Here is a 17,575-nt window from a genome sequence, read left to right as displayed (position 1 = left end):
TTCTGTGCATAAGTGTGTGAGGCATGTGTGTCTGTAAATGTGAATTCTGTGAATGTGACTTGTGTGTGAGTGTGAGAGGCAGAATGCAGTGGAGTCTGCACACACACACACACACACACACACACACACATACACACACATTTGCTGAAATGAACCTGTCCATCAGCCAAGCCAGGAACAGCAAATGTAGTCTCTGGGCTCTGTTGGGCCCCATACCCTGATTTTATGTGACTAAAACACACACACACACACACACACACACAAAAGCACACATGTACATGCACATGTGTGCACACACATATTCTTGATAAAGAAATTCCTTTACTGGAAGGCAAAACAGAAACAAGACATTGTAGTTAGAACATTAAAATATTATGCAAATAGTTGCTTTCTCTTCTCTTCCTTTCCAACTGCTGAGATTCAATGGACAGATTTGTCTGCCAGTATAAAGATATATCTGCAATTAACCATTTTAGTTATCGACATATAAAAATATGGCATTTTGTCATTGCAATCTTTTAACAGGATTTATGTATTGGTTTTTCTAACTTCAGGCATGACTTTTTTTTTTTATTACTTAGGAATTTCATGCATGCATGCAATGTGTTTTGATCAAACCCACTTCCTCCTCACCTCTCCAATTCAATTTCTTCGTTATTCCCCTGCACGTTTCCATTCTCAACTTCATGTGCTCTCTCTCTTTTTTTTTTTTCTTTCTAGCCAGCCAAATACCCAGCATGAACGGAGCAGGAGCTCAAGAATCCCACCCATGTGAGGAGCTACTGGGGATCCCCATGTGTCTGGGGATGCTAGGGAGAGATGGTCAGTTTTCTTCAGGCCCCTGAGAGGCTAGCCTGCTATGCTAGCAGGCTATACTGCAGTGGGTAGTCCTACACCTTGCACATACAGGCATCATCAACAGCCACACCTATCCTGGCTGCAATGAAACCCCGGCTCAGGTGGGTAGTTGCAGTAAATCAGTCCTACAAGCCTCGGGGCACCTGCTCTCTGACTCTTGAAGATGCTTTCAGACCCCTAGCTGGGCTGGGGGTGGGGGTGGGGTGGAGAGAGGGGTGTGAGGCTCTTCATACTGCTGTTCTTTGACAGGACACCAGAGGCTCCCCTCCCCCTGTGGAAGGTTCACACCTCCACTGTCCTGTTCACCCTGACAGAAGGACAAACATTGATCAGGGTTAAATTGACAATAAAAGGGCCAGAGGAAAGGGACTCACCAACCAGGTCTCGCCTCTGAGTTCAGCGCAGAGCTAGCTGGGAAATGTTCCGGATGTTGGCTAAGGCCAGTGTGACACTGGGCTCCAGAGCAGCAGGTTGGGTAAGGACCATGGGCTCGCACCAGCTGCTGGTGCCACCTCCAGAGGCCCTGAGCAAGCCCCTGTCAGTTCCTAAGAGGCTCCTGTTGGGTCCAGGGCCCTCCAACCTGGCTCCCCGTGTGCTGGCGGCTGGAAATCTGAGGATGATTGGCCACATGCAAAAAGAGATGTTTCAGGTAGGCCTTGGTGGCTGCAGCCTCTGTCTAGGGGTAGTGAGTCTCGGTAGCAGGCAGAGGAGAGAATCTAACCTGCGTGTCCACTGTCTAGATTATGGATGACATCAAGCAGGGCATCCAGTATGTATTCCAGACCAGGAACCCCCTCACACTCGTTGTCAGCGGCTCAGGGCACTGCGCCATGGAGACAGCCCTGTTCAACCTCCTAGAGCCTGGGGACTCCTTCCTAGTCGGAACCAATGGCCTCTGGGGAATGCGGGCTGCAGAGATTGCTGGGCGCATTGGTAAGGGGGAGTGGTCTGTGACCTCCTTATCTCTCCAGAGGCCTCCTGGGGAATCCGAAGCTAGAAGCTATCTCCACCGAGATCAGGCCCTGGTCTGCTGTTCTATTCTACTGGGCACTCCTTCCTATGGCCCTAATGCCTCCGCCTCCCCTGGATGGGATGCTGCCTCCTCCAGGCAGACACCAAGGCATTCTTCTAGCCCTAGCAGACTGGCTTTGTCCAGTTAGGACAAGATTGTTTCTGGAATGTATGGAAGAGGTGTTACAGGGAACCCCCCCAGGTCTGAGCCACAGCAGTTCTCTGGGGTCCTTGGGAAGACTGGAATTTCAGAGGCTGAATCTCTCCCCAAATCTCAAAGCCTTGGTCGTCTGTAAAATGTGGACCTAGGCATAGTCTGAGATGGAAGACGTAGGCACACACCCAGACTTCTGCTAGACCCTGCTAGACAAGTGCATGGCCACATGGTTGATGTACATCAGTCACCCAGGCCCTAATATCTAGGAAAGCCACTCTTTGCCCTTCACGGAGACTTGGGAGGTTCAGGCTTGTCCCCTGCTAGGACTCTGGGTGTGAGCAGGTTCATGTGACATGGGACTCAGAGACAAGAATCAGGACAGGTGCTTGGGTCCCGGTGTTCCTAGATCCACAGGTCAGAGCCTGCTTCTTTCTCTCACCATCCAGCCTTCCATCAAGTGACATGGGATATCTGTGAACGGCACCAGGGTTAGGTAGGACCATCTGCAGTGCTCAAAGTTACCTCAAAAAGATGCCGTTTGTGTGATAAACCACCAAGAGCATCCTTACCCTGAGGAGAGAGACACACACACACACACCCCCGCCACTGCAAAGCTCTGCACTCAAAGCCCTGGAGGCCAGGACAGTGCTGCATCTGTGGGAAAAGCAGGCCTCACAGAGCATGCTCCACTTCACCTATGGTAAAGCCACGTGGGAGCCAGCATGAGTGGAGTCCTCCATACTATTTCTTTGTGTGTGTGTTAGTTTTTTTATTGGCTATTTTATTTATTACATTTCAAATGTTGATCCCCTTCCTGGTTCCCCCTCTGCAACCCCTCATCTTATCCCCCCTCCCCTTTGCCTCTATGGGGATGCTCCCCCACCTACCACCCACTCCTGCCTCACCACTCTAGTATCCCCCTACACTGGGGCATCAAGCCTACACAGAACCAAGGGCCTCCCCTCCCATTGATGCCAGATCAGGCCATCCTCTGCCACATATGTGGCTGGAGCCGGGTCCCTCCAGCTCCTTCAGCTCCTTCAGCTCCTTCAGCTCCTTCAGCTCCTTCAGCTCCTTCAGCTCCTTCAGCTCCTTCAGCCCTTCTCCTTCCCCACAGCATGTCTAACTCACGACCCATTCTGTCCCTGTCCTCAGGAGCCCATGTGCACCAGATGCCTAAGAAGCCCGGAGAGCATTACACACTGCAGGAGGTGGAGGAGGTACTGAGCCACAGAATCATCATTGGTGGGGTTGGGCTGGGATTCTGAGGCCTATGGCTTGACTTTTTAGTGTCTAGGACTGGCCATGGGAGGGGCTTCCGTACCCAGGATCAGTTAGGATCTGAAAACAAAACAGAGTCTGAGACACAGTCCTGTGGACAGGGCCAGCAAGGCCTCAGGCTGTGTGGGCTCAGAGAGGCATGACCTGTTACTGAACTCCAGGGTACCAGCCCCTCAACGTGGAGTCAGGCCAGTCCCAACCTACAGACTGCAAGGCAGGCAGGATGCTGGCTACTCTTCTGGTTTTGTTTGTTTGTTTGTTTGTTTGTTTGTTTTGAGACAGGGTTTCTCTGTGTAGTCCTGGCTGTCCTGGACTCACTCTGTAGACCAGGCTGGCCTCGAACTCAGAAATCCACCTGCCTCTGCCTCCCAAGTGCTGGGATTAAAGACATGAGCCACCACCGCCCGGCACTGGCCACTCTTCTTAACCATGCCTTCCCCTCTGTTCCCTCCATCAGCATGCTTTGACAGAAAAGGGGTGAGGCACATCACGTGCCTATCTCTAAGTTGGCCTATTCAATTATGGAGGGAGCTGGGTATATGTGGATGATCCTGGCCCTGCCCTCAGAAACTGATATGACTTTGTAAGGAGCTGGCTGATCCAGGGAGAGGTCTCCATCAGTCCTGCTCAGAGCTGTCACCTCTGTCCCTCAGGGCCTGGCTCAGCACAAACCAGTGCTGCTGTTCCTGACCCATGGGGAGTCATCCACCGGTATGATGCAGCCCCTGGATGGTTTTGGAGACCTCTGCCACAGGTAAGGCTGGCCTGGCATGGCAGTACCAGGGCAGAGCAAAGCACAAAGCCTGGCTGGACAATGCTGTCAGGGAGCTGCAGGGCTGTCAGTGACAAGACGTCCCAACTGCCACTGTCACACAGTATGTGTGGGTTTGTTCAAAGCAAGCTGAATATGTGTCTTATCATCATTTTAATTGATGAGGACACAGAGGCTGGGATAGGACTAAGCACCATGTAGCCAGATTCCTCTATAGTGGTACTGACATTGGGCATCCCATGACTGGCAAAGGCTGGTGCTGCCCAGCCTGTGCATCTCATAGCCTGCTCCCACCTCATCCAGAGTTCCCAGGCCCCAAAGTTGTCCCTTGCCTGCACTTCTTCCCCAACCCCATACAGGGGTTTACAGAACTGTTCCAGGACATGGTAGCCTCTCTGTAAGACAGCAATGCTTGTCTATAAAGCTGACCACAGGCCAGAAGAGGACCTTACCAGGGCCATAGAGGGTTAGCATGGCAGAACACATAGAGGGTTACCATGGCAGGACCACCATGGCCCTCAGGGATATAGAGCCCAAATGGGCAGGACCCCCACAGAAAGAGCCCTACACACAGTCCTTCTCTTGCATGGAGCCTAATTAAATAGGTTCAAGCCTCACCTGCACTTACATGGTTCTATGGGGAAACCTGGGGAGGAGGGGATGAACATACTGATGTTGCCGGAGCTGGACTCTGGCCTCTAAAGGCTGTGTGTCTGTGGCAGGTGGCCAAATGTGTAGCTATTGGTAGAGGCAAGAGGGAAGCCCAGACCTTTGCGCTGCCAGGTTGCTGGGACCCACGCTAGTTCTTGGCACTCAGAACCCTGGGTGCCTAGGCTGACCCTCATTTATCTCTGTGAGGACCAGCAGCAGAGCCATCTTGTCATGACCCGCCCACCCAGGCCCCAGTGTAGATACCTGCCTAGTACTATAGCTGCCTCTGGCTTCAAGGAGCTGCTTCAGGGAGGGAACCCCACATACGTGAAAGGGACGCTTTCCTGCTTCCCTGCTTCCCTGCTTCCCTGGCTTCCCTGGCTTCCCTGCTTCCCTGGCTTCCCTGGCTTCCCTGCTTCCCTGCTTCCCTGGCTTCCCTGGCTTCCCTGCTTCCCTGCTTCCCTGCTTCCCTGCTTCCCTGCTTCCCTGGCTTCCCTGGCTTCCCTGCTTCCCTGCTTCCCTGGCTTCCCTGGCTTCCCTGCTTCCCTGCTTCCCTGCTTCCCTGCTTCCCTGCTTCCCTGGCTTCCCTGGCTTCCCTGCTTCCCTGCTTCCCTGGCTTCCCTGGCTTCCCTGGCTTCCCTGCTTCCCTGCTTCCCTGCTTCCCTGCTTCCCTGCTTCCCTGCTTCCCTGCTTCCCTGCTTCCCTGCTTCCCTGGCTTCCCTGGCTTCCCTGGCTTCCCTGCTTCCCTGCTTCCCTGCTTCCCTGCTTCCCTGCTTCCCTGCTTCCCTGCTTCCCTGCTTCCCTGCTTCCCTGCTTCCCTGCTTCCCTGCTTCCCTGCTTCCCTGCTTCCTGGCTGCTTTTCCAAAGACTTTCAAGCCCTTCTCCTACCCCACCCCCACCAGATGCCCAGTTCAGGCTGAAATCTAAATTCCCATGATCCCTCCTGTTTCACTGTGCTGCCTCCATACCCATGACTCCCTTAGGTACCAGTGCCTGCTCCTGGTGGACTCGGTAGCATCACTAGGCGGGGTCCCTATCTACATGGACCAACAAGGTAAGAACATGCCTTAGACCCCTCTATATCCCAGGTCACACACATTGGCAAACTCTGAGGCTACAGAAGACTCAGTATGACAGTTCTTATAGACCCACCACTGGACCGAAACTGGGTTTGTAGCCCTGTCTCCACAGGCCCTGGCAAAAGAGGTTATGCAGCTTATAGTTTGCTGACCAGAAAGTCCAAACAGCATGGCAGCATCTCTGGCATGGGTCCTGTCTGCATCCTCTCATGGAGGACAACAAAACAATGGGAGTAAAGCAAGAGGAGGGGATCACAGGGTGAGAAGCCAGAGACCAGGAAGGGAAAGGCTTGCTCTTTCATAACAGCCCTTTTCTGAGAACTAGGCAGGGTCAATTCCTGCAGAGTCAGTGACCCAATAACATCCCCATAGGCCCTGCCTCTTAGAGGTCCCAACCCTCCCATTTCACACTAAGGACCAACTTTTCAATGCATAATCCTTGGGGACACATCACTCACATACCGTATCCCTGGGACAGCAGACTCTGAAGTGAGTCAGGAGCCTGAGTTTCTGCCAGACCATGAGACAGGGTGTGTAGGGTGCAGCAGGAGGCAGCTGCTACTCTGCAGGGAGGTGGGGTTAGGAGGCTTCCCAGCTGCAGTAGGAGCAGAAGGATGATGAAGGATTGGGCTTGTGTATCAGAGGTGGCGAGTCCAGCGCTGTAGACATCAGTGACATCCCGCAGACACCATGCTGTACTGCCTATGCATGGCTGTTCACAGAGATTAGAAAGGTTGCACTAAGAGGCTACAGCCTGAGGTCATAAGTATGACAAAACAGGGCTGATATCTGAAGCAAGGTTTTTCTGGTATTCCTCCTGATTTCCACATGTCAGAGAAATCTTGGTCCACCGATCGATCACAGAGCATGGTACAGACCAGACAAACGCACCTATTTGTTGAACTCTTCTGTGGGATCTCAGTCACTGCCTTCTCCAACCCCACCCTAGGCATTGACATCATGTACTCTGGCTCTCAGAAGGTCCTGAATGCCCCACCAGGGGTCTCCCTCATCTCCTTCAATGACAAGGCCAAGTGAGTGGTCTATATCTCACTTTGGGATATGGATTCTGGTGGGGGCACAGCTGGCCCTTAAAGGGAGGGAGGGAAAGTCTCCATGTTCAAGCCTCTCCCTGCTCACCCTGCTGGGATGTCCTAAAAGCCAAGCTATGCGCCAAAGATGTTTCACAGGGTAAAGGGGAGGACACATGGCAGGGCCTGGGCTGTGGGCAGGACCAGAGGCCAGCATTCTGGAGGTTCTGGGGGTCACTCTAGATGGTGACCCAATGTGTCTGGATACTCAGAGCCCAGTACCCACCCTTCAACCTCTGCTCAGCTTCCTAGAGTTGGCACAGGAGCTGCCAGAGACAGGCACAAGCCACCCCCCACTCTGTAGTCCCACCATCATCTCAGGATCCTGGTATCTAGATCCTGGGCCTAGATCATGGGGGTTAGAGGAAGAGACAGAGTCATGAAAGAGAGACCTCAGCGGGTAATGACTGTCAGCCACAACCAGTCTTTGAGTCCCGACCCAGGTGAGTCGATTTTGGTATGGTCAGGAATTCTTTCTAGCTGCCATGTCAGACACCAGCAGTGTCATATGGAAAGTCAGGGTCTGTATATGAAGGTTGGAAGGTCATCAGGATTGGGGGACGGGTTGGGGAGTCCCACTTGGGAAAGCGGTTTCTCTGATAAAGGAGGCAAGACAGACCTGTGGTTGGAAGTGGGAGAAACGAAGAGACAGAGTGGCGGGGTGCTGGTTCTAGGTACCCACAGGACACTCGTGGTCGTGTGGCCCTCAGAGGGCTGGGCAGTTTGAGGAACTCATGTCCCCCCATGACTCACAAGGTCTCATGAACACAAGTTCCACAATAGGCTATCTGCCCCTGCACCCCACATCTGCGATGCAGGAGAGCCCAAAAGCCAAAGGCAGGCAGGTACTCACACTGGCTTCTCTTGTCCAGATACAAGGTCTACTCCCGGAAGACAAAGCCAGTCTCCTTCTACACAGACATCACATACTTGGCCAAGTTGTGGGGCTGTGAGGGCAAAACCAGAGTGTGAGTATCGGGCAGGCCCAGGGATGAGGGTGGTGGGATGGCTGCCCACCCCCCACCCAGCCTCATATCAGCCATGTGTGTCAAGTTCTGCATTCCAGGCCTTTGTGCCTTTGAGCCCCTATGCTCCAACTGAGGACTCTTGTGCTCCATTAAATTCAGGCCCCACTTGTCACCTGGCCCAGAGGCTCGGTCCTAATAAACACCCCCCACTACCATTTCCATAATGCTTGTCCTCCCTCGGTTTTTTTGTACCTGACTTTAACTTCCCATCCCAGGCCTCAGTTTACCTCTCATGGAAGGTTAACCAGAGGTTCCACATAGGCCCCTTCAGTCATAATCTTGAGAGGTCTTGTACAAAACCCAAGACAGGGTATCAGAATGATGCTCTAGACTATTGGGGAGAAAGCGTCCAGTGCACTTCACAAGAACATGGAGTCCTGGTGGGAAGATGGTGATCAACCATGTGCTTCTCTTTTCTTCCCTTACATGTTGCCAAGCCCTGTGCCAGCCTTCCCTCCCTGACAATCCTGACTCTGTGACTCTGAAGCAGGAAGTGAATCGGAAGTGTCCCTGGGAAGACTCCTGCCACAGACCCTGAGCTGTCATAGTGGGACAATCAGCTCCTGGTCCAGTTCCTACCATGACATTGAACCAGGCTCTTTTTTGTTCCCCAGAATCCATCATACCCTGCCTGTCACCAGCTTATACTGTCTGAGGGAGAGCCTGGCACTCATTTCAGAGCAGGTAACAGCAGGGACTCCACCCTAATGGGAAGAAGGAAAAGGAATGGAGAGGGAAGAAAAGGAAGCCCCTCAGGCCAGAGTACACTTCAGACTGGGTACCTACGGGATTCTTCCTTTCCCGCGACTCCCTCAGATTGCTCTGGAGAAAGAGGACAAGAGGATTTCTAAGACAGCAGTGAATCTGCTTGCCAACACACCCAGGCTTTGGAGTAGGAGAAGCTATGGTGTAGCCAGGAAGACGGAAGTCCTCCTAAGGGGTGGGGGTCAGGGAAGGACTGGCTTCTTCAAAGAGGAAGCTGGAGCACTGGCTGTAGGCAGACTGGGAAGACAGAGCCCAGGACAAACAGAGGCACACTCTGGTCTGACCCTTCAGCTACTCAGCAGGTTACAGTGGAGGTTGAAAGGGAACTAAGTGGGGGGGGGGGTCTGAGAGAGGTAGGTATGGTGAGAGGGGTCTCAGGCATGGGGCACATACAGCCAAGCATTTGGCAGCTCAATGGCTGTCTTAGTCTGTTTATGCCACAAGCAGGTACCTTATAGTTAAATTTATTTGGCTGACAGTTTTTAGAAGCTGGGAAATCTAAGTTCAAGGTCAGGGCCTATACTTACTCTATTATAACAAGTCTGAAGATTTCACATGGGCCAGATGGAGCAAGAAGAAAGAAAGAAAAAAAAAAAGCTAAAGCCTCATATAGCCCAGGCTAGCCTCAAACTTAGTTCCAGGCTAGCCTTGAATTCCTAATTATCCTACATCTACCTCCCATGTTCTGAGATTATAAGCATGCACCACCATGCTCAGCTACCTTGGGTTTCACTACAAACATCACTGACAGACGCACGCCTGTAGTTCCTGTATTGCTAGCCAAGGCAGTTTCCACACAAGCCCTTGGGACACTCCTGGCCACTGCAGTTCTCACCAGAGAAGGGTTGGCACTCTGCAGGCATGTGCAGGTTCCAGGCCAACTGGGTCAGTGGTTGTGTCCAGTGCAAAATCCACTCTCAGGGGATGGAGGTTAAGTGTGGTTACAGGCCCAGTTGGATACATAGGTCACAGGACAGAAAAAAATAACCAAAGCCTGGCCACCTTCCTCAGAGTCCTGTCCCTCACAGACCATTGCCCACCACACAGGCCAGGAAGAGCCCTGGGCTCTGGCTAACGTGTTCAAATTCTTAGGACCACTCATAAAGTTGCTGCATGAGGACTGGGTTAGGACTCTGAGCTGGAGCTGCATCCCTGTGGAGCAAACACCAGGGGGTGAACTAGATAGGGAAAAGTAAGAAGTTATGGGGGGCCAAGTATGATGGTACCTACCTGTAATCCCAGCGTTCAGGATGTTGATGCAGGATCAAGAGTTTGTGGCTAGCCTGAGCTACATACTGAGACCTTAAAATGGAAGAAGGAAGGGTATTGGGAAAGAGGCAAGCTCAGTGTGCGGAGAAGATGGTGAGTTCTAGTGACCAGTGAGAAGCAGTTAATGGTGGGCAAAATATGACCTAGGAGTGATGGTGGGGGCCAGAGTAGAAGGAACTGTTCCAAGAGGTCACATATCACAGCTCCTCAGGTCCAGGGTCAGAATGAATAGGAACTGACTCTGATTACAGCAAACCCACGTGGCCAGCAATCTCAGCTTCCTCAAGTGACAGCCTACCCTGCCTGTCTTCCCAGGGCCCGCTGGGTACCCATAGGAGACTAGGACCCACTTCTCTCCCTCCATGACCCAGAAAATATCCTCTTTCCTCAAGCTGGCCCAGCATAGACTCTTGTCTCCTCAGAGGTTCCAGAAGAAGTTGCCCAGCATATCTAGAGGGGCTATCACCTGCCTGCTATCATGGCCACTTTTTTCCCATAGGGCCTGGAGAATTCCTGGCGGCGTCACAGGGAGACGACAGCACATCTGCACAAACGCCTGCAGGAGATGGGCTTAAAGTTCTTTGTGAAGGACCCGGTGAGGAGCCCATGGGAAGCTGGCGTCAGTTGCCTGATCCAGGCACTAGTCCAATGGGGAGGCTGAGGCTATAATCTATTAGTGAGACCAAACACCATGTTTCAGAGGGATATGAGCCTCCTGAAACTGGGGGCAACCTCTTTAGGCCCTTGGCAATCTCCAGGGAACTCCCATTCCCTGCCAAGTGAGTCCTGTGGTAGCCAAAAGCTGACTGGCAAGCTGTTTTCCTCTGACCCTTTCTCTAGACTCTAAAAGCAACCTGAGCACCGTCATAGAGGATATGAGTGTCCCTGGAGGGTGTGAAGGGCCCCAGTCCATATGGCTAAGCCTTGTGCTTCTTGCAGGAAATCCGGCTACCCACAATCACCACCGTGACTGTGCCTGCCGGCTACAACTGGAGGGACATTGTCAGCTATGTGCTGGACCACTTCCACATTGAAATCTCTGGTGGTCTTGGTCCCACTGAGGAGAAGGTGAGGAGGCTTCCGGAAAGCCAGAGCTTTGTAACCAGAGTCACTAGACATGAGTCAGTCCTCTGCACAGACCAACTATGTTGGGTCACTGCAGGGCTCAGACAGCATGATCCCTTCAAGTAGAATATCCTCAGCCTTCTCCACCACAGTAGGGAGGTCACACATCAGCTTTACCAGGTCCACTCTAAGTGAGTGATCCTCCCTGGCTGTACCCCTGAACTCTATGCTTTGGGTACAGTGGAGAGGACTGGCTCTGGCCCCTGTGCAGCATGCACAAGGCCACTTCCCTTCTGCCTATCAGATGGATGCTGATCCTATGGGATAAAATTACCCTACCTTAACCAGCTCCTATCACACAAGAGGCTGCAGACAGAGGCTGACATCTGTCTGTTCTGTGCCTACCAGGTGCTACGGATCGGCCTCCTGGGCTACAACGCCACCACAGAGAATGTGGACCGTGTGGCCGAGGCACTGAGGGAGGCCCTGCAACACTGTCCTAAGAACAAGTTATAAGCATCCTCTCACTAGACTATGCCCTCCTGGAGGGGTTGGGAATATAGCAGTCATGAAGGCCTGTACAAGGCCTAGAGCCAGCAAAGCTGCTGAGGTAGCCAGGCCAGTCCCGAAGGATCAGGGTGGAGCTGCCTCTCTCCCTACAAATGGAACCTTGTGGAAACAGGATACTAATCACCTTCGGATGGAGCTACAGTCCGCAGGCCACTGGCTTTGGGAATATTCAATAAAGTGCTTGCCAGGCATCTGCTATGACTGTGTGCGGCTGGGTGTGGAAGAGGGACCTGGGGCCCCTCAGCTGCCTGCACAACCCCAGTATGGCCTTTTGAAAAGATCTCCTTATTCTAGAACCTGTACACAGATCTTTTCCTAGGATACTGTCTTTAATTTCCAGATGTCACTCACCACCATCATCAAACATACTCTTACAATGCTATCTTCAAGTGAATCTACAAGAAACCCCACTCATAAAGACAGGACACCCACAAACACACAGCTAGAACCTGAGCTCATGCATGACCTTGAAGCCCCTCCATCCTAGACCCTTAACCCTGAGTTATCATTTTCACCTCAACAGATACTGAGCCCCAGTTCCCTGCTCTGCTTGTCCCCAACACACACACACATCACATCTGGCTCAGTTGTCTGACACACTCACCATCTGGAGCATACTGGGCAGCTATACTCAGAGTCCCAGAGAGGAAGTCTGGAGAGCCCCTCTTACCAAGGCTAGAGAGCCTCTCTTTTCAGGTTATCAGTAGGAGTGCACCTCCTGGCAGAGAATGGTTGACCTAGCTACATCCACACCCCTGGTTCTTGAGCCAACAGAGGCTGCTGCCCAGTGGTTCCCAGTGACCAGAGGAGACAGTCTTGAGGGACACACAAACACAGTCACAGCAGAGTTGTAATCAGTGTCATAAGGGGACCTGGAGCAGAGCAGGAAGGATTCTTGGAGAGGAGACTGGAGAGCCCAGGACCCAGAATGCCCAAGGCCACGTGGTCATTTAGAGCCTCGTCCTTATCCAGAGAGCAGATCTATCTTGGTTTGATCTCCCAAGAGGCAAACACTGAGGTGTACAAGTGGTTTGCCTGAGAATGGACTCAGGAGTCACCCAGTGGAAGATCCCCTGCTTCTGATCCTGCAGGTCAGCTGTGTCACCCATGGACCACACATATTCTGTGATGAGAGTCTGCCCAGCACCTTGGACCTTCCTGTACATGTGTGTTTGACTGTCCTCACCTGCATGACCACACCAGAGAAATTCTGTCCCTTTACTTGCCGGTGATGGACACCTGATTCATTTCCAGTTGGGAGCTTTGATAACCATAGCTGTAACAACCTCCTGATTCAAGGCTTCCTGTTACTGTATCCTTTCGCTTACTTTGAGTAGATGAGGAGGGTTTCAGTTACAGGTGCCTTGACTAGGAGAAGCTGTGTATAAGAGCTGCAGCCATTAGAAACTATGTGTATGAGTGCGACCATTAGAAACTACTTGCCCAGAGCTGTGGCCATTCAACTTCTTGCCCAGAGGGCTGGCATCCTTTTGCTCTAGCAACTGTCAAACTAGTTTGGTTACATGTACCCTCCCTTGGTTATTGACAAGGCCAGTATCTCTTCACTTGCCATCGGATACTTGCAAACCATCTTCAGAGAAGTGTCAATTCAAATAGTTTGTTTGCATGTAGGTATGTAGGTTTTTCCTCTTTGGGATGTTGGTTGTACTAGTCCTTGAGTCTCTCTCTCTCTCTCTCTCTCTCTCTCTCTCTCTCTCTCTCTCTCTCTGTGTGTGTGTGTGTGTGTGTGTGTGTTCTGTCTGTCTGTCTGTGTCTGTCTGTCCAGCAAACCTGTCTCTGCCCCCCCCCCCGTTAGGATTACAGGTATTCACAGCTATAACCATCTTTTGCATGGGTGCTTGGGATCCAAACTTAGATCTCCATGCTTGTTTGATAAGCACTTTATTACCCACTGAGCTATCTCCTTTCCTACACCATAATAGACTTTTTAAATGTATTCTCCACCCAATCAGATATTTGCGTCCCAAGGGTTTCCTGGCTCTATGGCTTACCTATTTATTTTTCCCACTGATGGCTCCAAAGAGCAGGTATGTTTGATTTTTGTTCTATGGGTTTTCTTTCTGTGATCTGTGCTATTTATATCTTGCCCCAGAAGTCTTTCCAGTTTCAAGGCTGTGATGGATATTTCTGTATTGTCTTTTGAAGGTATTTGTGTGGGTCTATTATTTGTTTCATTGAATGGACATGGGTCAAAGTGCATTTTATTAATAGCGGTATTGAGTTGTCCCAACAATATACTTGTTAAACAAACCTTGCTTTCTCCATCCTATTGACTTGCCAACCTGGCAAAGATCATTGAATACTATGTGTAGGTTGGTTTCGGTGTCTATTCTACTCTGGCTGCTTTTTTGGTCATAAGTCAATCTGCATTAACTCAAAATCTGGAGACACCAATAAATCTGAATATGAAACAATCCCCCCCTCTGGCAGAGGGGGAGGGGGAAGAGAGACTTTTATTATTCTAAAACCTTTTAATTTCCATGAATTTGGGGCTTGTTTTGTCTGTGTCTACAGAATAGTTTTCTGGAATTTTGATTGGAATTTTCCAACTACCAGGTTAAGGACAGTAGGAATCTTAGAAATATAGATTTGATTTTATGAGCATTCATTTAGATGATTTTAAATTTCTCTAATCAATGTTACAGATTTTCACTGTAGAAGTCTTGCGTATACCTTTTGTTATATTATTACTAGGGATTGATGTTTTGCTGATATTATAAACAATATTTAACTTTTCTCATTCCCAACTGTTTCCTTTTAATATGTTTTTATATTAGTCTTATGCCTACTGGCCTGGCTAGGTTCACAATTCTAGTGATTTATTTGGATTTTCTAAGTCAATAGCCAAATTGCCTATGAATGATGACAGGTACGTGTCTTTGCGAATCCGTGTGCTTCTCATCAGCTTTCTTTCTTACCTCACTGATGACACAAACCCAATGCCAAACAAAATGGTTAGAACTTCAGTATTAGAGAAAGTGACTGATGTTTGCATTTTTAAATGTGTATTTGTTATTAATGTGTGTGTCTGTGTGTGTATGTCTGTGTGTCTGTGTGTGTGTCTGTGTGTGTGTGTGCATGTATGTGTCTGTGTGCGTCTGTGTGTCTGTGTGTGTGCGTGTGCATGTATATGTCTGTGTGTGTGTCTGTGTGTGTGCATGTGTGTGTGCATATGTGTGTGTGTGTCTGTGTGTGGATGTGTGTTTGTGTCTGTGTGTGTATGTGTGTGTCTGTGTGTGTGTCTCTGTGTGTGCATATGTGTGTGTTTCTGTGTGTGCATGTGTGTGTATGTGCGTGTGTGTCTATGTGTGTACATGTGTGTGTCTGTGCATGCGCATGTGTGTGTATGTGTCTGTGTGTCTGTGTGTGTGTGCGTGTGTGTGTGTGTCTCTGTGTGTGCATGTGTGTCTGTCCGTGTGTGCATGTGTGTGTGTCTGTGTGGATATGTATGTGCGTGTGTGGATGTGTGTGTATATATGTGTGTCTCTGTGTGTGCATATGTGTGTGTTTCTGTGTGTGTATGTGTGTGTGTCTTTGTGTTCATGTGTGTGTATGTGCGTGTGTGTGTCTGTGTGTGTCCACATGTGTGTGTCTATGTGTGTACATGTGTGTGTCTGTGCATGTGTGTGTATGTGTCTGTGTGTGTGCGTGTGTGTGTCTCTGTGTGTACATGTGTCTGTCTGTGTGTGCATGTGTGTGTCTGTGTGTGTATGTGCGTGTGTGTGTGTCTCTGTGTGTACATGTGTGTCTGTCTGTGTGTGCATGTGTGTGTCTGTGTGTGTATGTGCGTGTGTGTGTGTGCTCAGCTTATGACTGGCATCAGTGGCAGGTTTTCTGTGACTCCTCTCTACCACAGTTTGGTGAGTGTGCCATCAGCATGGCACTCGCAGCCCCTCCATCCTTTGCTGCTGTGTACCATGTCTCCTTTATTTTCTGATGAAGTGTATGAAGAACTAGAGCTATTTTCTTTACCTTATGAGTTTGGTAGAATTCAACAACCCAGGACTCAGGGATGGAAATCTTATGGGAAAACTAAAAGGTATTTTTTCAATATGCCTGAGTCCCTCTCTCCCTCCCTCCTTTGCTCCCTCTCTCCCTCCCTCTCTTCCTTTTTTCCTTCCATTTAAGACAGGGTCTTCTTTTAGCTCAGGTTGACCTCAGACTCACAATTTCCTTGCCTCAGCCTCCTGAGAGCTGACCAGACATGGGTTCTTTAGATGTTATCTTCCTCTCGTGTCAGATTTGATAACTGCGCCATCCATGGTGTATTGGCTTTCCATTTAGGCTGTTGTATGTCCTGGTATTAAATAAGTCACACTGTCCCTTTACTGACATGTCTGTCTATGGAATTTGTAGCAATTTTTCCTTCATCGTCCTCTATATAGGTGACTTACATCTTCTCTCTTTTTTTTTTTCTGTTAATCAGCCTTGCTAGGAGGTATTAATTTTATCTGTCTTTGCAAAACACCAGTGTTGGCTTGCATTGCTTTTCCTCTGTTGTCTGTCCTCTGTTAATTTCTATAATACTATCCTCCTCATTTTACCTCTTCTGGTTTGATTTACCTGCTTTCTCCTCTTGCCCACCTTATTGCTGCAGATGGAAAACATGAGACCATTTCATTATTTAAAAACTAGCCAGATAACCCAATGGCTGGGCAAAGAATTTCCTGCTTTGATCTTAGCAACTAGCTCCTTCCATCTTCGTTGGCCTCCGCCCTCAGTGGAGGTTAGAAACTACAGGTGCCCCCTGAGACCTACATGTCTGTAGCCTCCTACCCGCCCCACAGCCTGGTCCAAATCCCCTTTCTCTCTGCATCTCCTTCTCTTCCTCCTGTGACCTGGATGCCCTGCCTTTCCCCCTTCACCCAGCAATTGGCTCCCACATTTTTTTATTCACACGATGAAGAACCAATTAGGGAAACATCTCCCCCACAAGTGTAAATGCCCTAATACCCGATCCTGTGACGAGAGTGGGCTTCTCCAGACAGCACTTGGGCTAGCTGGTGATGGGTCTCCTGGTCTTCTATGCACTTGTTGATTTTTTTTTCTATCATGTACCGAGAGTGGAATCTTTATATCTCCAAGTGTCCACATGTCCTAGTGAGTCCTCGTGGACTGTGGAGAACTTACTTAACTTCAGAACTTCTGGGCTTTCCTGAGGACTCTCTTTGTATATCATTTACAGCCTCCTTCATCTCTGTAATCTCTTATATCTGTGTTTCTCATGGACCTCTTATCTCCACAGTTGAGACTATGGTTATCCTAGGACACAAACTTGCTATAGTGTATACACTTGGAGTGTGTTGGTCCCACTCAAAAGTGATAGCTAGCCCAGTTACTTAGTTGATGGATATTCTGAGGTGAGGTGCATAGTTTTCACAATACAGAATGGTCACCAAGCATCAAGGCAGATAGGGCAAAGTCCTGGCCTATGCTAAGTCTCTGAGCCCAAGGGCTTTGCCAAGGGCATACCTTGAGACTATACAAAGCTTTTCCCCCAATTGGCTTATGAAATAAGAGCATTTTATATACCTGTAGGTATATCCAATCTGTGGCCAACAGGCCACATGTGCCCCAGAATAGCTACAAACGTAATCTAGCTCATTTGTAGACCACAATGTCATGTAAAAATATTCAAAGTTGGGCAGTGGTTCTGCACCTGCAACCTCGTGTGCTGTGCTTTGGTAGACTATTTAAAGGGCAGTGGACTAGAAACAGCCTCAAAGCAGTCCCTTGAGTACTAATGAGATGGTTGAGCTGGTAAATGTCCCTCTGATGACCTGAGGTTAACCCCTGGACTGACCTACATAGAAAGAACCAGCTTCTACAAGTTGTTCTCTGACCTCTATACATGAGCCATGGCTCTCATGAATACACACACACGTGCACATGTGTGCGCGCACACACACACACACACACACACACACACACACACACACACTGGTACAAGCAAAATA

The 17,575-nt window shown here is 49.9% G+C and overlaps 1 protein-coding gene across 2 annotated transcripts; it reads left to right on the top strand.

Moving 5' to 3' along the window:
• The first annotated feature begins 1,213 nt into the window (after positions 1-1,213).
• Agxt (alanine--glyoxylate aminotransferase) lies at positions 1,214-11,795 on the top strand. Of its 2 annotated transcripts, none has more exons than XM_076914723.1 (11): positions 1,214-1,507; positions 1,599-1,791; positions 3,182-3,246; positions 3,961-4,061; positions 5,714-5,784; positions 6,645-6,843; positions 7,773-7,868; positions 8,543-8,612; positions 10,462-10,557; positions 10,902-11,030; positions 11,436-11,795. In XM_076914723.1, exons 1-11 carry the CDS (start codon positions 1,277-1,279, stop codon positions 11,541-11,543), a joined length of 1,359 nt encoding a protein of 452 aa, XP_076770838.1. In that variant the 5' UTR covers positions 1,214-1,276; the 3' UTR covers positions 11,544-11,795. The 2 variants fall into 2 exon arrangements, with proteins under 2 accessions (XP_076770838.1, XP_034377535.1); XM_034521644.2 differs by having other exon boundaries at positions 1,217-1,507; positions 6,759-6,843.
• Positions 11,796-17,575: the final 5,780 nt, after the last annotated feature.

This window comes from Arvicanthis niloticus, chromosome 17 (genome assembly GCF_011762505.2).
Source record: "Arvicanthis niloticus isolate mArvNil1 chromosome 17, mArvNil1.pat.X, whole genome shotgun sequence".
Taxonomy (NCBI): Eukaryota; Metazoa; Chordata; class Mammalia; order Rodentia; family Muridae; genus Arvicanthis; species Arvicanthis niloticus.
The sequence above is the reverse complement of the archived record's forward strand: the minus strand, read 5'-3'. Positions and strand labels throughout refer to the sequence as shown.

Bases quoted from the DNA above. Each gene is read 5' to 3' on its own strand.
- Agxt (XM_076914723.1), top strand. From the start codon at position 1,277: ATGTTCCGGATGTTGGCTAAGGCCAGTGTGACACTGGGCTCCAGAGCA. The intron at 6,844-7,772 runs GTGAGTGGTCTA...TCTCTTGTCCAG, and splicing joins TCCTTCAATGACAAGGCCAA to ATACAAGGTCTACTCCCGGA. The intron at 7,869-8,542 runs GTGAGTATCGGG...TTTGTTCCCCAG, and splicing joins TGTGAGGGCAAAACCAGAGT to AATCCATCATACCCTGCCTG.